The sequence below is a fragment of the Sinocyclocheilus anshuiensis genome, unplaced genomic scaffold (assembly GCF_001515605.1).
Source record: "Sinocyclocheilus anshuiensis isolate Anshui unplaced genomic scaffold, SAMN03320099.WGS_v1.1 scaffold1132, whole genome shotgun sequence".
NCBI classification, from domain to species: Eukaryota; Metazoa; Chordata; class Actinopteri; order Cypriniformes; family Cyprinidae; genus Sinocyclocheilus; species Sinocyclocheilus anshuiensis.
This window is the reverse complement of record NW_015552678.1, coordinates 676,691-701,138: the sequence shown is the minus strand read 5'-3', so window position 1 is coordinate 701,138 and position 24,448 is coordinate 676,691. Positions and strand designations below refer to the sequence as shown.

Below are 24,448 nucleotides of genomic sequence, written 5' to 3'. Positions count from 1 at the left end.
AATGTTCTTTCGATCAGGTTCTCTGTAAATGTGCTCCATGATATTAACACCAGGAATATTATTCCATTCTGCTCGTTTGAACTTCCCACTCTCCTCAAACTGTGTTTTAGGGAATATGTGGTTCTCTATGAGGAACACCCCTATATTGGGATGAGCAGACTGGAGGTCCTCCATTACAGATGGTAAACTGGTGTGTTTGTAAGGCATGATGATTTCATCAATGTCATTCAGGAGAACATACTTTGACTGGTACATGTGCCTGTAAATGCACTCGTTGAGTGTTACTAACTGACCATAATACTGAATGTCTCCCTTGTGGTGCTTGATGTTCCAGCCTGATGATTGGTTTAGAAACTGGTCGATAGGCCATGGAACGATCTCCAGCATCCCCTCGGTTTCATAATGTTTTAAGAGCTTTTCCAAGTCTGGTCCACAACTAGTTTTATAGATGACCACATGCTGTACACCCAGAAGCTTGTACATTTCCATTGTTTGAACAAACTGCAGTACACTGTTGTAGTCACCAAAAAGATTGGAGCTGCAAACGGTAAAGTTATACTTAAAAGTGTTCATTCTGACACGATTTTTTATTGGCAGATACTCTGTAGCACTGTTATCTGAATCTTTAGTTGATATAAGGACGTGTGTTGCATTTTGCATGTGCCTGCCTTTACAAATCACATCTGAGACGTGAAACGGGAAGGCAAAATGGTCGTCGTGTATCTGGACCTCAGTGTGAACTGTTTTGCAGACTTGTTCAGCGCTGCAGTGAATACAGTAAAGTGGCTGAAGACTGTTTCTGTTGATTATGCTGATGACTCGAATGACCCCATCCAGTCTGTGGTCGATAAACGCAGACACCATGAAATGCTCTGAGTCTTTGATGGGTGTTATCGAATTTAAAGGGTCAGTGATTTTACATGTATTACAGAAGGCATGCTCTGAGTCTTTGATGGGCATTGTCGAATTTGAAGCGTCTGGGATTTTTTGTGTATTATAGGAAGCAGTCATATATTGGTAAAGAGTATAACTACTCTTGTATGCCAAAATCAGTGTTGAAGTAATAGAGATACATGTTAGAGCAAGAAATATTTTAAACGTGCTGTTATCCATCTGCCCTTTATTGCCTGTAGAGTAAAGCAAAGATGAATGTCAGAAATGTGTAAACTGTTACATCTATGAATTCTGTCCGTAAGAACTTTTAAATATTGTAAGGTCGCCTTGATAGTTTTCCTTTTCTAGTAAAGATTACAGTCATTTGAATTTTAGTTAATTGTAATCAGACATCATGTTTAAATTTAAATTTAAATTCTGCATATTTTCTGCTCCCTCAGTTCAGATTATGCAAAAGATGAATTGAAATGACAATATTCCTTTAACTCGCTCACTGATATCATCTTGGTCTTTATATATTTTATACGTTTAAATGTAAACATTACATTTACACCCAAGAATACAGTTAGGTGTGCTGCTCTAATGAAGCATTTGTTAGCGATTTAAGTATTTAGCAATAGTGACATATGGCATATGATCATTATTTAAACATGATCTCTGTTAGAGCCAGCACCACCACAACAGAAACATTACACTTCTGAAATCAGCATACCAAGCTCCTGATGATTTAGCAAATGTTAAAGAAATCCTGCACTTGTCACAAAACTGCAAATTCAACAAAGAGCTAAAAAAAATCATAGTTGCTTTGACCATTCCCGCCAAATAGAAAATAGCAAAATAAGATGAAAAATAGACACAGTACCTTTTGTCACAATATAGCATAATTGCCTTACAGAACAGGTATAATTCTAAGGAGGAAACAGATACCTGAAAGCAGTACCTGTGGTAACAATATAACAGGAACTCCATATATCAGCTATACGTGACGATAGCTGTCATAAATGTCTTTGCCTTGGAACAGCCCACTACATTTGATTTTCAGCACACGTACTGTAGGCTATATGTGGACAATATTTTACACAACATTATGTAATACTGAGCATTGTGCAAATGAGTCATTTTTAGAGACTGATTCCAATGCAAAATCAGATGTCGTGCTCTTTTTATTTGATATAAGTGTGTATGTATTAATAATTCTTGTATTAAGCAAGTTGTGCGGTTGTCTGTGTATAGGTGGTACCATCACATTTAGAGACTTTGACCTCAAAGATAACAACTTTTGTTTCACTGAGCAAGGATTGTAAAAGGGAACACTAAACAAGGGACAGCACTAAATTAAACTTGAAACTGTTTTTAATGACCTGTTATTGAACCTATTTTATTAATGGTCTCATTGTTGGTCTTATACAATTAATACGTGCATGATAATAACAAAAAAGTTTTGATTTGTAGATAAATAAATTAAATAAATAATTTTAAAAAACTTGTTTCATATCTTGACTGTTTTAATTTCTGTCTTAATGATTGTTGAAAAAAAAAAAAAAAAAAAAACATGTTTATCATAATAAATTCATGTACAAAATTTAAATGATTCAAAATTCAGATTCAATGTTCACAGAAGCCTCTGCATGGCATTTTTCATGTTTTAATATGTTTTAGTTACAATATATGTATTTCTGTTCATTCCCATCTTTCAAGGAACATTCTTCATGCAAGGTTCTCTTTAAGTTATGAACAAATGTTATCTGGGGCAAGTTACATGAGCTTAGCCTCTATTTTAAGACTGTGTTTTAAGAACTAGTCTGACCAACTAGCAGTCAAGGGGTAATGAGTCTTATTTTTCAGAGTCAATCTAGACCAATTTACGTTTTGATGTGACCGACTTTTAGAAAGTAAGACCTAAAAATACAAAAAATAAAATAAAAAAAACATTTTATGCAATGGGCGCTGGTCTTTAATAACACTATCAAAACATTAGCAAAAAAAAAAAAAGTTTATATATATATATATATATAATTTATTCTGAAACATTTAGCATAATGCTTTATAAATGTATTTACTTCTTGTTTCAGATAGCTCAGAGAACATTCGGTAATGTTACGTATCCGGTCCATGAACTTCCTTCTGCTAGCCATCAGAGGTCACCTTTTCCATTTTCATTGACTCTCGCACTACACACTGTTGCATATCACCCCGGACTACATTTCCCATCATTCATTACACTGATTGCACACAGCACTGATTGCACACAGCACTGTGTGCAATCAGTGCTGTGTGCAATCAGTGCTGTGTGCAATCATTACACTGATTGCACACAGCACTGATTGCACACAGCTGTTTCACATCACTCACTCACTATTTAACACTCAATCTCACTCCTTTCTAGCTGCCGAGTATTGTTTAGTGCTTATCGTTTTGATAGCTACTCTACGGAGCCTGTTTTGTTTACCCTGCCTTAGCTTAGTCTGCCTCGTCTGTTTTCTTGGTTTCTGATCTTTGCCTGTTTTCCTGGATTTATTCCTCTAGTCTTGCCCTTGTTATTCTGTTCGCCGATCGTTGACCTACGCTAGCCCTAGGATTATTCTTGTGTCTTGCCCGCCATATCCCTGTTTGCCACTGTTTGACCCTGCCTGTGTTTCTGACCTCCTCTGCTTTTAATAAAGCTTGCACATGGATCCGCACGTCTCACGTCTTGTCAGCCCCGTAACAGGTAACACTTTAGTATAGGGACCACTTCTCACTATTAACCAATTCTTACTATTAACTAGTTGCTTATTAGCATGTATTTTATTAACATATATAACATTCCATATTCTACATCCCTAATCCTACCCAATACCCTAAACTTAACAACTACCTTAAGAACTACCTTAATGTTCTTTCTAATGTTCACATAACCAAGAAAAAACATTTGGAATGTTCTGAAAACATTCAGAAATAACATTTACATTCTTAGAACATATTTTTGTTAGCAGGATTATGTATTGTTGTAATGTTGCATATATGAAAATGATAATATATGCATTGAAAATATTGCTTATTTTTAGGTATTTTACTTGCATTAAACTTTTTGAACATGTATCGAATATATTGTCAGAAGACTGAGAAATACTGCAGTATAATGTTGTTTAACTAAACTGCCCAGTCTGGGTCAGTGGATGGGTTTACAGTACAGAGGTTCACAGCGATTTATGCAACTCTCTATTACTTGCAGCATCATTACTTTAGTTCATAAATCCAGTTACTGCCAGCCAGCCTCATTGGCCCTTCATGATGTAAAGTGTGGGTGTGAGTGGAGGAAATAAATGGAGATTCTTCTCTCTCTGACAGGCAGAGGGGTCTGACAGCATTTCTGGATTTAAATGAACACAGAACTCTCTGTACTGTCAAGCTATCACCACCTACCATTCATCTTAAGTCCATAATGTCGGTTTACTTGGTCTCCATGGAGAGCTGCCCTCAGCATGCCATTTCTCAGCCTTGGAAAAAACACTATCTACGTTGCAATTTTTGGCTTTTGCGTAGTTGAGGTAACCATGGATACTGCAGACATTCTTCATCAAGAGGTAGGGGATTGGTGTTTGATTGTGCATTGTCTGGATTACATTCAGTTGAATGTTTTGACCCTTAGAGATCGTTTACTTTATAGATTTTTAGCACCAGGATTTCTCGTCACCATCAGCAGTTCATTTGATATTACTTGAGTAAGAGCAAGATGCCAAAAACATAGCCAAACTCTGGGTGAACAAGAAAAGGACTTTCACCATCACTGACTTTTGGGCAAAAGGATAAGGGATAGGAAACACAATCCCACCCTCTGTCCATGTGCCAAGTCACCCTGGCAAGATATTTCACCAAGCATCACCATAGACAGAGGTCGTGTTCATTAAGGGCTGCAGATTCTAACTTTCAGGCTTCAGTAAGCCTTTATGCTTTCAGCAAAGACTCACTGGTGAACCAAATTTCCTGAAAACCACAAATATGAGGAGAAGGGTCTGGCTGCAGCCTTGCACCTGCGTTCTCAGGCGTGCACTCTCAGACACTTGCACTTCCGCTAGCAACGTCACTTGCAGTCTTTTTTATTTTGTTCCATTTATTAATTACTTTTAGTTTGAATCGCTCAACATTTTACAACAGTAGCCAGGTGAAGACAAGAAAAAAGAAACTAAATTACGAAGTCACTTGCAATCGCCACTTGCACTCTCCGATACCTGCGACGTCACTTGCAATCGACACAAATGGTGCGTGTTGCCAATGGAGACAAGACGCTGTGGTGGTGATTTAATGATTATTTATTTTATTTATTTATTTAGTCATTTATTAGAATCTTTTATCCAAAGCGACTTACAAACGAGGACAGCAGAAGCAATCAATTGTAGTATTAAAAAAACTAAAAACAGATCCAAAACGAAAAGCTAAAATTTTATAAATACTACCTATACACATATGTCTGAGAGTGCAAGCCTGAGAATGCACGTCTGAGAGTGCAAGTGCAAGGCTGCAGCCAGACCCTCTTGAATATGAGAGTGATGGATCCAGCTAGCTATATAGCTAACTAGACATAAAAGAGTTCTTACATATGATTAATGTCTGTGAATTAATTCAAATTCTCTATTGCAATGAAATAATTTAAAACTCTCATTTGATTTTTGTGCATTATATACCACTCAAAAATCCCACAGGCATTTTACTGCTTTTTTAAAAATTTTGTTCAGTTCTCTGAGGTCCATTTATACTGTTATCAAGATTTTTACACCAAAAACACCATCATTTAGAAGTAATAGGCTATTTTCTGTCCTCCATTTGAATAGTCGTATATACTCGGATGTAAATGCCCACTGGTAAACACATAAATATTCAGTACATATCAAACGATCTGTAATAACAGACAAAGCAATAGTAATAAAAACAGTTACTCACACTTGTGTGTTGTGACATTACTGTTGGATCCAATATAGTTGGCACAGCATCGTCTTTTAGTTTCAATTATTCTGATAATTATGCGTCGAATTGTGCCTTGTTTATAAACGAATCCGTGGTAAAATGAAGTGAACAAAGGACCAAGTTCTTACTTACATGGTCTGGAACTTCGTTAAGAATAAAGTTAATCAAATATAGTTTATCGATTGGTTTCTGCATAGACTTGCGTTTGGCGCTCTTGTTATTTACACTACAGTACATGCGCGAATTGGTGGGCGGGGCTAAACAGGCAGTGATGTAGAAGCAGGCGTTGATCTTCTTCTGTGGAGGTGGTGTTTAGCCACACTGTTACATCATAAAATAGCATAGTCCACAAGCTGTCATTTTGGCAGATTGGCTTCGATATAAGCTGTTTTTAGACTAATGAGAAAGTTTTGAGTTCTGAAACTTACAGGATATTTTAATAGTACAATGACCTCTTATATATGTCAAAAGATCAAGGCAATTTTGATTTCTCAGTTCATGACCCCTTTAATGTAATGTTTTAGTAAAAAAAGTAAATTTCAGTAAATATTGCTGTTTATTATTATGTACTGTTATGCATAAATGGAAGTGATTAAATATGATTCTTCATTGTTCATTTAATGGTAAACTAAATGAGAATGTTTCTTCTTTGTGTTCAGACAGTGAAAAAAAAATTCCTTGATCATTTTAAATTAAATTTTACGGTATTTTGCTGTGCAAAGGTTGCCCAGAAGAAAGGAGTGTAAAAAAACATGCTAATGAAATGCTGCACAACAAAGTCCCCAGTGAGTCCCTTCATTTTAGCGCAGTACCTAACCTTTACTCAAACACATTCTGCTTTCTGTTGTCCCTCTCGAATGCACTTTCCCTTCCTTCTCTTCCATAATGGTGTTGCAGATGTAGAAGGAAAAAGTATCAAATTTAAATAAAACGTCATATACAGCATGCTGTTCTCATTCAGCACGGATAGTCAATTAGGTTATTATGTACAGATTTCTAACATCATATGGTGTATAATATAATCTCATATTAGACATCATGCAGAAAATCATCAGCTGAGAAAAGGAGGAAACTTGTCAGCTCTATTCTTTTTTTACTACCTTCATGCACCTCGCTTTTACACAAGGTAGTCATTAGCAAATGCCCTTGTGATGTCTGCACCCAGCAAGAGCTCCACTTAAAGAAACAGCTTGTCTTTTACCAAAGTTGCAGCTAGGAATATATTGCATTATAATATATTATAGAGCACAAAAAGCAGAGAATCAAAAGCAGATACATTTTTAAAGTGTATAATGTGTCCATTAAAATAATGCATGTACAATTTTGTTATGTCACTTGAAAATGTTACTGGAACAGGTTAGTGACCTCAACAGGTGGGAATGTGGTTAAAAAGCGTTCTTCATAATCAGAGATAAACAGATCAACAGGCTTGAACATAATGACTCAGCATGAGGAGGATGAAAAATCAATATATGCAAAACCCCTCAAGGCATCACTGGCTGCTCTTCACTAGCAGTACATTATAATTCCAGATCATCTGGATCTTTCTAGCTGTGATTTTGCTTGTACAGTTGTTAGGTGATTAAGTGACTGCTTATGAAAGTAGTAAATGGCAGTAATTACTGTTCTTGTCAGAAGGACGGAGCTGCAGTCTGGTTATTAGATCAAACTGTATGTGGACCCTGTATTTTTTGTTAATGAATCATGTTAAGGTTGCTCAAACGTGGGAGTAAATATGACTGAACACTACTTGACTTACACGCATATTTATTGTTATATAAAACAGCATAGCAATAAACTACTTTTTTCTCTAATTTATTTTTTTAATTAGTCAGTTTGAGTCAATGACAGGTACAAAATAAAAGAAAAGAAAATCAACAGTAGTGTTAAGATTTACTGTTTACATCTTTAGGATTATTTTCAAAAATGTAAAGGCAAATTATAACAATTTATGATTAAAAATAAAATGGTATATTTAAAAATATAATTGAATGTTAATTAATAAATATCATTAGGGTGCATTTTATGACATGAACTCGCCTAGCATTTTCGTAAGAAGATCAAATTATCTGATTTTTAAAGAAATGTATTGACTTGTGTTAAAATTTTCATGTATTATGTTGTTTCCCTGCATATTTCTGCATTTTGGTCACACTGCACGATTCTGATTTGGCAGACATAAGTGTTTCAAATATTAATAAGCTGTTAAATGTATTTATTTATTATATTCCTTAAGGCATTTCTCTTCAAGATTTGAATTCCTTTTTTTCATTATGATATCATAAAAAAAGCTAAATACAAAAAAAATAGCCAAATAAATTTTAAAGCGGAACTGTTTAACAGGCTCATCATAGAAGAGGTTGAAATCACTGAAGGCATGAATTGCGTTTTTAAATAAAATAAAATCACATTATTGACCTAACTATTATATTGGTTTTCCTCATTTGCTGTTGTTAAATGAATCATTCTACCATAAGATATCTTGTTTACTCTTAAGGATTATGTATCAGTCAGTTATAAGCTGTTCAAACGGCTGTCGACTTTGTTTTGAACACTCTAATGGTGTAAACCTGATTGATCCTCTGTAGTACAGGCCTCTTATCAACAAGAGCAGGATTTGCAGCCAGGACATTGATCTTCCTCTTCCTCCTAAGAGTCTCTGGAGCAGCTGAGACACCTGCTAGCATGCGGCTGATGGACGGCCTCTAATGCCTGCGTGCTCCTTGGAAGGAGTTGCATCATTCATGCCTTGAAAGATCAAAGTCTGTAGCTGAGCTTCTCTTCATGGCTCTGTGGCAGGGCCCTGGGTCCTCACACCTTGTGCATTATGGGAACGGCTCCTGTCATGCTGCATCATTTCAAATCCATATGGGAGCAGACAGATGGTGGGCAGGCTAAACCAACAGGAAGCTGGGTTGCCATGCCAATAACAGCGATGAGTTCTCGCTATAACAGAGAAGGACAGAGGCATAGTAGCCTACAGTAGGAACAGTGTATTTTATTACTGCATGTGAAATGTATTGCTTTAGAGTTCAACAGTCACCGCCCACTTCCTCAGCAACCTTGCATCCGTAAATATTTTTCTTCTGTTCATTTTCTCCATAGGGATTTTAAAAATAGTCAGCAAGAGCCTTGAACCAAACCAGCCGCTCCAAAATGAATCATACAAACTTGTATTTAAAGCAAAACAAAGTATTTGAAAAAGGACTATGAAGTACTCAATCCATAATCATTTAATTAAAAAAATGATACAATATAAAACTAGTGATGTGTATTAATAATTATAAGCATAAAACGATATACTACTTTTCATTACATGCATTTCATTCCTGAATGAATCAGTGTTTTTGAATCGGTTGAATGATTCAAAGACTCTAAAGGGCTGCGTTTCACTTCACTTTTAGACACACACTTGCAAACTTCCCTAGGCACTTCCCCTCGGGGGAATCCCAGCTGTCATTTTGAAGTGTGTTCCACTTAAGTGAACGAGGGAAGTTTATATGGACAGACTCTCGACTCCTCGATTTTGACCAAGGGAATCTACTTCATATGCACACTTCGGGATAGTCCATATATGCCACCACAGATCGCATTTAATTTACCCCACCCCAAACAACTCTGATATATGAATTTATTTATTTTTTTTTTTACTATATACATATAACACTGCATCAATTCGTAAGCGGAAAAACTAAACTAAACTCCATTGTGGATTTCAAGTGATCAAGGGCTTAAGACTTTCCAGTTCAGCCTATTGCAAGGTTTCCACCAGTCCAATGACGTACATCCAAGTGAACGAGATGGAGGGAAGTGGGAGGGAAGGGCATTAAAAAAAAAACAAGCGGAATACAGCCCTGATCATCACTTGCTTATGTCCTGAATGAATCAGTGTGTTTAAACAAGTCAGTTGAGTGTATCACTCAATGACTCACTCATAAAGACAGTCACTTACCGCCACCTACTGGTGCATGTTGCATACAATGCACATACTGAATGCACAAACACTGACAAGCGGACAAGTGGACAAGCTTATGGTTAGTGTCGTTCTTCTACGGAAGCATGCCCATCTGATTTTGCAAAGCAGAAGTAAGCTGTTTTCTTTAAATGTGCTTTCTTTTCAAATACTTTTGATTCATTAGCTGCTATAGATAAATAACTAGAAGAATAACAAAGTACAGTAAACAGTACATTTATTAAAGGTATAGTTCACCCAAAAATTCTGCTATTAATTACTCACCCTCATGTCGGTCCAAACCCGTAAGACCTTTGTTCATCTTCGAAACACAAATTAAGATATTTTTGATGAAATCCAAGAGCTTTCTGACCCTGCATAGACAGCAATGCAGCTACCGGTTTCAAGGCCCAGAAACGTAGTAAGGACATGGATAAAATAGTCCATGTGACATCAGTGGTTCAACCATAATGTTATGAAGCTACGAGAATACTTTTTGTGAACAAAGAAAACAATAAATAACAACTTTATTGAACAATTTATTCTCTTCCATGTCAGTCTTCGACGTAAATTCACGACAGTATCACAACACATTCCTCTGCTTGTAAACAAGGCACAGCGCATCCGGGTTCTACGTCAGAATGCCGGCTCCTGCATCAATCATGAACGCACATCGAATACTGACTCGGAAAAAAAAAATTGTTGAATAAATTTGTTATTTTTGTTTTCTCTGTGCACAAAAGGTGGGTCAACTATCCCTTTAACGTTACAAACCAAAGTGTTTATGATAAGAAATTAAAACAATATGACAACAAATACCTGTTTGTAAAATAAAGCAGTATAACAGGCTGCTTTTGTATAGCTAAAATAACTGGAAGTGAATGACAACGGAAGCCTCGCACAATCAAGTTACAAATGGCTGCTTTGCTCTCTAACCTAAATTCTGCTTAGTGTTGTGCTTAAGAACACCACTTACCAATAAGCCTGTAAAACACTGGCTTGTTGTTTAAATCAAGTTTACATCCTGATAAACTCATCATAGTCACCTTCAGACTACTAAAAGCCTTTATATCCTCAGTGCCCTTTCCAAACATCTTTCCGGCTATAAGATATGATGAACATGGCAGCCCTTAGCTCAGCAGTCTTGTCTCTGCCAATTCATTTCTCCTGTGCTTTCCAAAAGGTACCTCTTCCACAGACACTGTCATGTGATCTTACTGGTGACACTGTAATGAGGTTGCTATCAGTAGGACAGAACCATAAATTCAGCTCGCACAGAAAGAGAAGGCACAGAGAAAGAGGGAGAGAGAGAGAGAGGCTCAGGTGTAGTCGTGGCCTCGATTAGCCTCAGAACAGCTGTAGGGTCATAAGAGCTAAGAGAGTTATCATTCAGATGACTGAAGCACTGATATTATGAGTTATATATCTCACTCAGTGAGCCCTACTGGAGAAGAAATGAATATGCAAAACTGAAAAACACAAGCGCAAGCTTTTCTATGTGCTGCAGGACATGGAAAACAAGCACTGATACTAGGTCATATCTAATATCTAAGTGCCTCAAGCAAAACTCGGAATATCTTTCAAAGATGTGATGCCACTAATCCTGTAAATTCTGGAAATGGGATTAGCTCATTGTATGACTTGTTAACATGGCTTTGTTTCCTGGCAGGACTGATAAGCAGAACCTGTGTGATCTTACTCCCAGACAAATCCATTTTTACAAGCTGCAGGTTTGTGCAGGTTGCTCAAATATAGTTTTTAATTGCACCATCCTTCAAAAACAACCTTTTTGTAAAAGTCTCTGTTACTGTGGCACGAACACTAAACACACTAAACTAATTCAACTAATTAAATAACATTAACTAATTAAAAACAACATAAAACATTTCAATTCAGTTAAGGTTCACACAGGGCATTTTGGGAACGACCTGTCTTCATAAATTATATAAAAACAAAATTAAAAGTAAATGTATAACGGTACGTTTTTAAATCTATATAAATTCCTTATAAAATCAATTTTAATGTTTACCTCTGAAAAACATGTTCTACAATATTTTACAGTAAAATTACATACATCATCCTGAATATATTATTGTTTTTATATTGTATAAAGGTAGCATAAAATTAACCAATTGTCAGACTTTTATGTAACGATACTGCTGTTAGGGAGACGAAGGCACGACGAAGATGAACAACAAATCCTTTTAATGCTATGAAAACACAACCAAAAAGTTCAATGGGGTGGCAGTAACATTTTTATATACCATTTTTAATGTACAAAATAACAGTGTATTTGATATAATTTCATGTTACTACACTGTGCTCTCTGTTTCTCCTCTTATTATGAATATTCAAAAAAATAGAATAATGATGAGGCTGTCTTTTCATAGTATGAAAAAGACAACAAAAAAATTGAAGAAAGAAGCCTTGAGACAAAGAACAGAGGCTGAGTCACACCTCAGCACACAAATGCAATAGAGACCAGGAGGAAAATAGATAAGACACAAAACAATAACATGTCAGCTGTCAATGCCATGGCAATGACAGTCTGGGAAAATAGTGCTTATCAAACACATTTTTCACTGCATTAGGAAGGAATGCAATTGCTCCAGTAGAACAGTTCACCACATTACAAGTCTGTCAGTCATTTTAAAGTTGTAGGATGTACACAAGCAAAATATAAAGCAATTAAATTTTCACTCTGCGGGAGTCGAACAGCTGGATTTACGGCTACAATAATGCTATTTAATTGACCAACAAGCCTGGTCTTGTATGGCTTGCTCCCATGGCTCACAGTCACAGTAAATGTGCATGTTACTCAGGATTCTAGTAAGCTGGTGTCCTCATTTAGTGGGCCATAATTTCAGTATATGTTCACAGACATGCTTTTTTTGTTATAATTGATTAAACAGCACACAAAATCAGCCATTGATTAAACTAATGCGGACATCAATGCCATCTATGTCTCACTTGATCCCTTAAGTTGTACTGTGCTGTTGTGCACTTCTGTTTTAAGCCAATTGAATGCAGGCAGGTCAGTGCAAGTAAAGGTCTATTCTTAGATAGGAAGGAAATGCTGAGGTTAGTTTGCCCAACCAAATCATTATTATGGGTCATTCTCAAAAAGAGAGAAAAAAAAGTGAATTCCGACTTAATTTTCTGTTAAGTTTTGTTCCTTAAAAATGATTTAATATTATTTATTAGCATTTTTAGCACATTGTTCTTTTATTTTATATCATAAATGAAGCAAGACTTATAATATCAATGACAAAATCTCATTAAACAAATTTCACATCAACAGCATCTGAAAACACACACACACACACACACACACATATATACACATACATACATATATATATAAATATATATATATATATATATATACTGTATATTCACATAAACATTGAACAGTGCAACACCAACAACACATATGAGAAAATAAATTAAAATGAATAAATAATAAATAACTTCAGTGTAGTGGGAAAATCAGGTGCAACTTTGACGTTGGAGGTACTTTGCCACAACATTACTACAAAATAATATTTTTTTTAATATTTATTTATTTAAATAGAGGATCATAAAATAGAGACAAACATGTTTTTTAAAATATTTATATTAATTATATTTTTTTTTATCTCAACATGAGGGAAATTAATGAATGAATGAAAATCTTGAAGTCTTCTTGAAATGAATGACTACTGGAGCCTACCAGCAAGACATGACACCTTCATAATTAAAATCACGTCTCAAAGCTGTGCCATCGCATATGCCTATCCAGCATGAGATTCGTGCTCATCACAAACACGCGCGAGCGCGCAGGCAGGCAGACAGGGTTCAAGCGCGCACCCAACACCGCACGCATGCGCAGTCACTGCGCATCTCACGCAAGAAACGCAACGCGCGAGGGATGCGATCACACCCCTCGTCTTGTCTCAGTACGCCCCCGATACCCGTGGGCGAACAACAATTGTTAAGGAGTTTGATGCAGCCCACCTTACAGCATCTAATATGATATGGAGACCACATAATCTCTAAATGAACAGTCAGTGATAGCATCTTGAGGATCTTAACTATGGATGAAGACGGTAAGAAAAATGCGCACACTCCTAAAAGCTTGAAATACACTGGGAAAACTAAACTTTTGTCTTAGTAAGAATTAGTAAGACTGTAATTGTCTTAGTAAGACCGATACGGCCGCAGTAGCTTTGAGTGTAACTGATGTATGATGCGCCGAAAGACATCAGGTCATTTTACGAGAGATGCTCGGTAGTGCGGGGCTCATGCCGCAGCAATAAACGAGAACAAAGTGTGCTTTTGTGTTACATTTTAATGCGATGGACAGATGTTTCATGTTCGAGCTGCACTTTCGCATTAAAACCACGACATGTTCATCAATGTTTGTCAGATTCATTAACGACCGTATCAGAGATCGAGGAGGATGTTGATACTACGCGTTACGCATTGTGGCGACCTTGTAAATCAGGTTGCTTTCTTAGTCAGTAGGTTGTGCGTAGTTGACTGTGGTTTTGCTAGGTATCCAGGCGACAGAGCATGTGGTATGTGTGCTTGTCCAGAGAAGGTTTAGGTAGGAGTAAGTTTGCTACGCATGTATGGATAAATGTAGCTATCCATTTAACAGTAGGACTTACTTTTGGGAAGTTGACAAATCTTATGCTTATGCTTTAAAACTATATAGTGCCTTATTAATTGAGAGACTACATGGAATCATTTTTGTGCTATGAATTTGTAAGCCATAAGAAACATCAAATTTGTAAGCAGGTCAAAACATAATGAAAAAAAAAAACACTTTATATGTACATCATGTACTTTTTAACCTAAAATCTTAAAAGTAGGATTGTGAGTATATTATGCATCAACTACCCAGTAGCACAGATGTTTCAGTGGATTATCAAACAAATCGGGACATTACAAGTATACTCTACTTGGAATCAAAGGCATGGTTATATATATATATATATATATATATATATATATATATAAAACATATAACATAAATGCTGAAACCCACATAAAAGTCACGTTATACACTGCAGCAGTAGGGTTGCACCTGTTGTTCTAAATGTAATGGTTTGGAGAAGAGAGAGGAAAAACAAGAGAAAATGCTTGTATTATATTACTGTACCACTTAGATCACTTTTCTGCAATCCAAACTGAAAACTGAAGTTAAAAATATGTTTTTCCATTATGTTTTAGATAGTATAATTGCTGACAACAGACATGCATGAGTGCCTTAATATTGAAATGTTAAGGACAATCACCCCCTCAAGGGCTGAGTGGATTGTGCTGTTGCTCTTATTGATTTAACTTAATAAGAAGTGTAATTGTTAGCAATGTGTTTCCAGAGTGTTTTTTAAACCATTATCTTTAGTACATTAACAATGTAAAACAGTCTCCTATGACCTAGAACAGTGGTACACCACTGTCTCCTATGACCTAGAAGACCCCCAGGTGGTACACATCATGACTTTGAAAATTTACAATACTAAAAATATTAAAAACATACACTTAAATGGTCTGTATTTGGTGTTCTAGCTATAATTTCATCTCATGTGCCTTTGAATTAGCCAGTGGCAAAAATTATTGTAATGGCAGCAATCTAGCTTTGCTGTGCAGTTTAAGAGGAAAATAAAGGTGCAATTTAAAAGGGCAATAAATGTGCTGAATGAAGACATTATGTTTGCAGTTGAAAAGAGAATTGAAGAAAAACCTTTATTTTCCACTTAGTTTGTCTCATGACCTTATAAACTAGAGACTTTAAGACAGATATGATTTATAGGTCGGAATAATTGCTTGGACTTTCAGTTCCCCTAAAAATCCTTTTGAGTTTTCTTGTTGGAAAAGAAAAGAAATTTCACCTCCAAATCTACAAACTCTACAGAATCATCCAGCTGGGCTGCTTTCACTGAGATACTCAGATGCATCTTTCTCGTTATCCATTGTGTCCAAATATAGCCTCTTTGCCTCATATCCGGCCAGAAAAAAACCCACTCTGCAAGCTTGTTTGAGGAATGGGTTGTGTATTTAAGGAGATAGGCATCATGTGAGATTAACTACTGCTGCTAACACTTTCTGCTGTCTTGGAGTCAGAATGTAGCTTGAAGATATTTTTGCATTACTCACAATGTCTGTAACTGACATATCATATCCAGTGAACACAAATGATTCACTTCAGATGTGATTCTGCATTATTTTACAGTTGCAAGAAAAACACAAGAAGAGTTGTCCGGAGTTTTACATAATCAATTTGTGAATCAGTATATCAAAACTAAAGACAATGTGTTTGGAGCAAGTAATTGTTTGTTGTTGTTGCACTATTTGCGTCATTAGGTTCCGTTCTCCTTATGATTCTTGATTTGATGGTCGCCGTAAGAGAAGTCACACTGCAGAAAAATTACTGAAAACTTCTGACAGTGGCAGAATTTTGAAGAATCATCAAAGGTAAAAATCGATCGCAGTGGTCATTAATCGATTGTCGGCGAACATGTCAAATTAGCTACAGATTTTGGCCTAGGATCAAAGGAATCTTATAGGATTCGCAAATGGTGCCAAAATTGTACATCCGGCTTTAGCTGAAGGTCAGATCATATTTTATGACCAGTTTATTCAGAAATCCCGGTGAACTCACATACCTTCTCTATGTGTATACTTCGTCGTACTTCCTATAAGTGGTTGTTTTCGAGATTGAATGCTGGTTAAGAAGTGAGAGGAAGCTAGTCTTGGCAGACTGTGATGGAAGTGTCAGACAGGTGGTGATTGACTGTGCTAGAGCAGTCAGGTCTCAGTCACAGGTCCTGGCTCTGCTGCTAGCTGTGAAAACGCCTGCTGATCAGCCACCTTGCATAAAGGAAGAAGGGAATTATTAACATCCACCTTGCCCAAGATGGACGTGTTTTGCTTTGTAATGTTTTAATCTAAAAGAAAAATGACAATGCACTCAAAACCCTCTCTCATGCTCTGTTTTCTGTCCTCGGGGAAGGGCTAAGGGGTAGAATTGGGATTGGGCCTAAATGTCTATTTGTGGAACTTTCCTTTTAAATAATTGCGTCCTTCTAAATTATTGCTAAATGCTGGTTAGATGGGCAAAAAGCATTTGCTGACCGAAGGAAAATATCTTTTTATTCTCGGTGATTCAGTGTAATCTAATACTGTACAGAGAGGTGGGTCAAATAGGGGTGATACAGTAATATTTTATTTCTTTATATATGATATTTTGACCTAATTTGCATAAACACCAAGCTTATAAGCACCAGCTTTTATGTTACTTCTCATTTTATGACCTACAGTGTTAAGAGCGAAGGAGATGGACTGTGAGAGATGGTGGGCAGATATTAGCTCACCAAGAGCACACTTATACCCTTAGTCAGCTAGAAACAGAACCAGTGAAAATGGCAGCCCAAAGGAACCTGATTCGTAAGCATTTGCCATGAGTGACAGTGTTTTATAAATAGCTTTTTAAATGTGCTATTCAGCTCTCTTTAACAATTGGTAAATGGAGCAGTCCTAACGGCATTTAAGATTTTGAGACACAAAGTAGTTATGGGTTATCAGCCAAACACATGAGGCTTGTTCACCTCTGGCTGCAGAGACACTGGACAAAATGCTTCTAAAAGTAGATGAAGTGCATTTTTGTTTGTGCCCCGAAAATTGTTCCCAGCAGACATGTAATACAATAATCGTGGAAGTCATCTAGTCCCAGCTGCATCAATCACAGAGCCACAGCAGATCTCATATGAGCTTCACTGGAGTTTTATTACCCTTTATGTCCAAGTGGTACTAATGTCTACCTGAGATCTTGTTACCAACTCTAGGCAGAAAATATCTATTTAAGGAAAAAAACTCTGATTGGGGATTTAGACTCTTAAAATTCGGCAACCGCAAGCATGAAAGCTTGAAGAGTCTTGTTACCAATGCAAATGTCAAATAAAAATGAAACCCTTTCATGATAAATAACCAGTGGGCAAATATCACAGACAATTATGTTTAATTAAGCAAGAGAAGCTGAAATCATGAACACAATTGAAATACAACTTATCGTGCAACCTCTGGCACTTGCACATGTTTTACTGTGCTTTTACTTTGCCCTGCAATGTATGACGTATTTGGTTTAATATTGTTAGTGCAAAAAAAACATTCACAATGCAATAATATGTTCAAAAGCTAAGAATTTAGTTCTATTCTAAATGAATCCAGAAAACAGAGTGAAGGTGTGAGTGTGTGTGTGTTTAGGCTGCTCGACGTTCCTCTCTCAGCAGGATGAACAGATGGTTTTCAGTGTTGGCTGAAAGGAGGTAGCCAGTAAGTGGGGCTCCGTAGCTCCTACGGTCATTTAAAAAATCCCTGAAAAGCCAAACATTTTAAATAACCTCAAAATTAGCTCCTAACCCTTTGCAAATGTTGCACAGCTGTTCTACTGTATCTCAGGATAAAGAAGCAACTGAATACAATAACATTTATATTATGTAAACTCAATTTAATTTGTATAGCCATGATGCAAAGCTTTGAGCCTAATACAGTCCACAGATAGACATGTGCCGACATTTTGCTGTCTGCTGGATAAATAACAAGTTATATAATTTGACCACTGGTAAACATTCAGTGAATAAAAAAGAGAGCAAAGTACTGAGGAACAGTGAAAATCCGAGCAAGCATAAATACAGAATGTGCACAGATGCATTACTTGCACGGTTCTTATGCGTTTCTAAGCAATCTTAGGCACAGCTGAATTCTGAATTCTGGGATCAGAACAGATTTTCTTCATTCTAAATGAGCAATGTGCAATGAATCTACTGTCTATGGTAAAACTACCATCTGACATTTACTAGTTTATATGCTCCCCTTTTTTAACCTTATTTCCAGTCTATTCATTTTATTTCCCCATAGACCAGAGTGGCACTATTATTAATGGGCAGGAGTAAGGCTGTTGCAGTAGGATGCGGTAAAACTGTACGTGTTTTTTTTTTGTCGCAAGACTGAATCTGTGTTGATAGAAATAAATGATTACATTTGAAAGACTTTTTTTTTAATTCTTGAATAATTTTTATTTCTTAATTCATATATTATATTTTATAATCACATTTTAAAAATATATTATTCTGTGCATAAACAGTGAGATCCCAAATATATAAAATGGTATTATACCATGTGTTTGAGAACTTTAATAACATTAGTAAAAATGTAATTGGTATGTGAATCTGAAATGGTTTTTTTTATTATTATTTTCACAGAGCTCAAATAGAGAGAAAGAGGGAAAAATTAAGTTTTCTTATAATTTATTCTTCTGAGATGCTGCAAGGCCTCCATCTCCTCCAATTCATAATTAATTCAGATTTTTCCATTCAGTGATGTTTTATTTGTTTAGCATTCTGCAATTACTCTGCACAGACTGATGTTTATGCATATGACATTTAACAGAAGGATAATATTTACATTGATTCTGATTGTGGGGATATTCTAATATTTTTCAATGAACTTTAGAAATGATCATATTACATAAAATAAGTAATATTGTAGCTATATAAATATAATTTTGTAGACATATATGGTACAATCTGCTGTACTTACCTGGTATATAAATGATGAATTGATAGAATATTTAGAAAATACATATACAGATATCCTTCAAACTTTGCCATGTTCTTCAAGATCATTTGTGAAGCATCTTGATTGAAGTTGTAAAATTCCATTTCATCTTCTCTTTAATATATTATGACCTTTTCTAAGCACAAGTCGGTCATTTTCAGACTTTAAATAGGATCCTTTACCCATGATATTCACCTATTTAAATACTTTTATTAAAGAAAATGTGTAACTAATAATGCCTTTTTTTATTCTCTCTAGGAGACACCAACTGAGGGGGGAAATAACGGGGGTCCATTTAAAATGACACGGACGGATCCCCCTGACATATTAACATCAACTTTGTATCAAGACATAAACATTGGCCCTAACTTTGGGCTCTCAAAGTATTCTGGATCTTCTAAGCAATGTGATTCCCAAATGGTTGGCCCACTGGATCAAAACTTTGAAACCATTAACAAAAGACATTGCCGTAGCTTTGACTTCATTGAGTCACTGGATGACCCAAAGGACTTTTCCTTGTCCATGGAGTATCCTTACAGGTCTGATCAGCAAACAGTAAGTAAGGATGCAGTCTGGAATGGCATTGGACAGCAGGGACACTTACGTTTTTCCTCACCTGATCTGTTCAACTCAAGACTCTCCCATCAACAAATCAGCACAGACAAGAGCAACGAGGCAGCAAGGACTAGTATTCATGGCAAACCTCGCTCAAAAAGTGCTCAAAGGGTTCGAGCCACCCTGACCCCTGTACCCATCACAGTCTCTCCAACTGCAACCACGAGGCGTCAATCTCCAGTGGACCCCCAGAAGAGATTTGAAATTCTGCCAAATCGAGAAGCCTCCCATTCAACCAGGGCTTTAGTTAATGAGGTTCATCCAATCAAGTTACAACCCCACACACCCCTCTATGTTTCCGATTGTTTTGAGGAGAGCAGACAGGAGAAACAAGCTAACACTCCCCACGTCAGGTGCCGTGTTGATATTAAGCCAGACGCCTCAGTTCTCCAGCACACTGCACGGAAGATGCCTACTCACAGAAGTAATGTTCCCTGGCAGCTTTCCTCGACATCAGGGATCAGGAACGTCTCATTTCCAAGTCAGATATCCACCTCTAGAACGCCTACTCCCAGTGAGTGTTACAACATGGACTACAGGCAAGCATATCAATATCCCAACAGCTTGTCCGGTAGTTACAATCAATCTGGAGAGATCCCTTTTGGAAGGACTTCTCCTAGAGACCCCAGGGAGTACAGAACCTTGTCTAATCCCAACATCCCAACCAAGTTCTTCTACACGGATGATCCCTGCAGGTATCCAGTTCACCCACCCAGTAGGACATATTATCAGGATGACCAGTACAGTATTAACAGCAGCAACAGCCAAAATCCATCCATTAGTAGTCAGTATGTACTCGACCCAAGGACTCGCTGGGTTCATACCTTGCCTGTGCGTTCATACTATGCAGATTCCCACCGTGAACCCTTGGATCCGTTTTACAATAGACCGTATTCAGTGAGTGAGCCAGGACCATACTTCATATCCACCCCTCAGAGTGAAACATACTTTCAGGAGGATCCAAGAGCATATGCTTTTCCCTCTGAGCCCTCAAAGATGTTTTATACACGGCCTTGCCAGTACCCAGCAGACTTACACATTCCTATGAGAGCATATCATACGGAGGGACGGCGGCAGCCACGTATGTCCCAGGTCTTTTCAGATGACTGGAACCGGTCAAGCATTGCAACATATTCCAGTCAGTACGCATCCTCACAGGCCACTCCTCAGCGAGTGCCATCGATAAGCCCGTGGTATCCCAATGGCTTTACTGAGCCAAGCCGTTTAGGAGCAGATGTCCGGAACTACTCAAAATCCTGGGACAATATTATTATCCCTCATATGGACAGAGAACATGGTGTTTCACGAGGCAGGAGTTATGAGAACCTTCTCAATCACGGAAGGCCAGGAGTTCCTTCGAATAACAATCAACAACCGGTTATTGTGAACCTTTCTAGTTCGCCAAGACGGTACGCTGCCTTGTCCCTCTCTGAAAAATGTCTAGAAAAGTGTGCTGGTGACAGACAAAACAGTGTGAAGGGACAATGGTTTGTAACCCCGGAGATTACAATTACTGACAATGAAATTCGTGCAGCAAATAGCAACAAGAGAGATGGGGGAACTAGCAGCTGGAATACGCAAAATACAGGGCGATGTCAAACTGCAAACTTGCACAACTTACAGAGACCAGCAAACCCACCAGAATCCACAGAGAGAAAGAACACTAATTACTCCCTGCAGCAAAGCCTCGAACAGCTTGATGAGCTGCTAGCCGACCTAGTCATTGATTACAAGCCTCAAAATAGCAGGAGACCAAGTAAGGATCTGATAGACCAGCTCAAACAATTGATTCAAGATGACGAGACCAAAGAAGGGAAGCGGGACATAGATCAAGAGGATTCAGGACTCTTGAACACACAAACAGACTCTACAAAGACCAGCCCAGACACATTTAAAGACCCAGACAGTGGTTGTGAAGGTTTTCAGAGGAGTGTTGAGGATGTCTCTTTGAACCATATTGCAGACGAGGATGACACTATGGTGTGCTCGAACAGGAAATGCTTACGCAAAGACACTACATTCAATGCTTGCTTGTACTTCAAGTCCTGCCACAGCTGTTACACCTACTACTGCACCAGAAACTGCAGGCGAGAAGACTGGGACACGCATAAAGAGACCTGTCTTTATGGCCGCATTAGTAGTGTTTGCAGGCACATTCTGAAACATTGTCGAGAGAACTCTGACGTTCATAAAGCTTTTTCACGCATTGCTAGGGTAGGGTATTTGTCCCGTGGGAGAGGAGTTCTGTTCTTGGGTTTTCCAAACCCTGGGTGTGCAGATAACTTCATTCAAGTTGGTCTTGACAGCCTTACCATCTCTCCAACATATCTGTCCCTTCGAGAGTTAGACAGTTTCAAAGACAACCTTGGGCAATACTATAAAGAGTTGCAGAATGCAGGCAAGGAATATGACCCCACTGAATGTTTCCTGCTGAATGTATCCATTGCTGTTGGAGACCTAGTGCCTAAAATTCCTTCACCCAAATTACAAATGCCAACAGTTCGCAAGTATGCCAAGGTCTCATTGGCCTCCTCAAGCCCATATAAGAAAATCTTTAAGAAGGAATGTGAAATGGAGACTCTGATTCTCACCCCACCCCCTGGGACCTCTGACATTGACAAGGAGGGCCAAGAGGGCAGGAAAGCAAGAGAGATTTGCTTCATTAATATTCAAAGAGAGCTTCGTACCCGGGGCGTATTCCTTCGCCATGAGTTTCCACAAATATACACCCAGCTTTGTGAGTTTGTTGAGAGCAACAAAAGGTTCACCCCCACCACCATCTATCCCATTGACAAGAGAACCGGAAAGCAGTTCATGTGTATGATCATGGCAGCGTCTGAACCAAGGATGCTTGATTGGGTTGGTGGACCACACCTTCTAGATGACATTATATAATCCCTATGCATCCAGTATTATCAAGGTTTTCCTATACAAAATAAAACTTTAATGACTAATGTTTTTAGATATGTATTTTAATAGTGAGACTATATTTATTGTTTTTCCGTCTGGCACTAAAACCTAGAATTAATACAAGTTGCTTATGGAATAAAAAGCTATGTATAGTACTTATTAGAAGATATGAGCACATATGCTTTGTCTTAAAATCTGTTTCCTCAGAATCAGAAGCTTTTTTATATTTGGGACAAAATCTTTCTGCAGTATGGATTTAAATACGGTAAAATGTGTTAAATGGAGCTGAGAGTAATGCACTCTTGTAGGCATAGCTCAAAATAATCAAAGTATTGAATAAACACAGGGAGTGGAGGATGTGTAAAACTTTGTGAATGACAGATGTTCCAATTTTGTGGAAGTTGCTGAACTTTCTGTGAATTATGTGTGGGCCTGCTTATAACTATATTTCTTGTGCTAGTGTGTTGCAGTGAGGATATAACAACTAGGAACCTTTGGAGAACCTCTGGAGAAAATCTCATTTTCTCTTGCAATACAATATTGTCTAAAAGTCATTGTCTTTAGCCCCTTGAGAGGATAAAAATGCACTTGCATGGAGAATGCATGCTGGCAAGGAAAATGCAAATTCACTTTAAATTTTGCAATGGTTTGTCAGTTCTTTACAATAAATTATAGTCACAGATGATAAGTATGGCAGACAAAAGCATATGTCAGGTACATTTTTATAGACAAAGTCAAATAAACTGCTTGGAAGATTTCACTGTATTGTACATGGCAACTGCTTTCTGTATTGTATATTCATGGAGTACTATATCTATTCAAATGGTTAAATTGGCTGAAAATGTAACTTTTAACTTTACATGACAAGTAAACATTTGTCTTATAGTTATGCACATTTTCATTACATACAAATAATTTACGTACTATTTTATTCATCTGACATGAAAGATTATTTTCTGTATTATTTGAGTGTTTTTATTTTTTCATGGTATTGTAAAGTTCTGATGATCTCATGGTATTTCAGTTGAAACATTTATTGAAATATTGTGTTAAAATGATAAACATGTATATAAATTATGCTATTCTTATTTTAATCATTTATAATGGCTGACAAAACTTAGATTCCTATATTTGAAATGTAATTTCAATAGAAAAATTGAAAAATTGAAAAAGATTTAAGCAATGGTGTATAACACTGTATGCAAGACTATGTTAGATATAGCACTTTAATAAATTGCTGAGGGAAAACATATTTATAAACAGACCATTTTAGATAATGTAATCAACAGCATGTACACAACAAACCTTACAACGATTAAAAGATAGTGTTACTGTGTTTATTTCTGTTGTCACTTTTTATGCTATTATTTATTTATTTACACTGTTCATTACCTGTTGTGTTCTGTTGACAAGTGTTGCTTTATTTCTGTACTATGGTCAATAAATGAAACACCCAAAAGTTCTTAATGGCTCATGCATTTGACTGATTTGACTACATAATAATAATAGCGACAGAAAAGTCAAGCTCTG

At 37.0% G+C, this 24,448-nt stretch overlaps 2 protein-coding genes across 3 annotated transcripts; one reads left to right on the top strand and one right to left on the bottom strand.

Annotated features, from left to right (window-relative positions):
- Positions 1-3: 3 nt before the first annotated feature.
- On the bottom strand, positions 4-960 carry LOC107667514 (uncharacterized; the record flags this gene model as incomplete). The annotated part of the gene is made up of 1 exon (XM_016459192.1): positions 4-960. A coding segment is annotated over exon 1 (957 nt), but the record flags the coding sequence as incomplete, so codon positions are not given.
- Positions 961-13,749: 12,789 nt separating this feature from the next.
- Positions 13,750-24,075, top strand: LOC107667556 (uncharacterized protein C9orf172-like). 2 transcript variants are annotated; one of them, XM_016459242.1, is made up of 3 exons: positions 13,750-13,878; positions 19,652-22,867; positions 23,379-24,075. In XM_016459242.1, exons 1-3 carry the CDS (start codon positions 13,870-13,872, stop codon positions 23,397-23,399), a joined length of 3,246 nt encoding a protein of 1,081 aa, XP_016314728.1. In that variant the 5' UTR covers positions 13,750-13,869; the 3' UTR covers positions 23,400-24,075. The 2 variants fall into 2 exon arrangements, with proteins under 2 accessions (XP_016314728.1, XP_016314727.1); XM_016459241.1 differs by having other exon boundaries at positions 19,652-24,075.
- Positions 24,076-24,448: the final 373 nt, after the last annotated feature.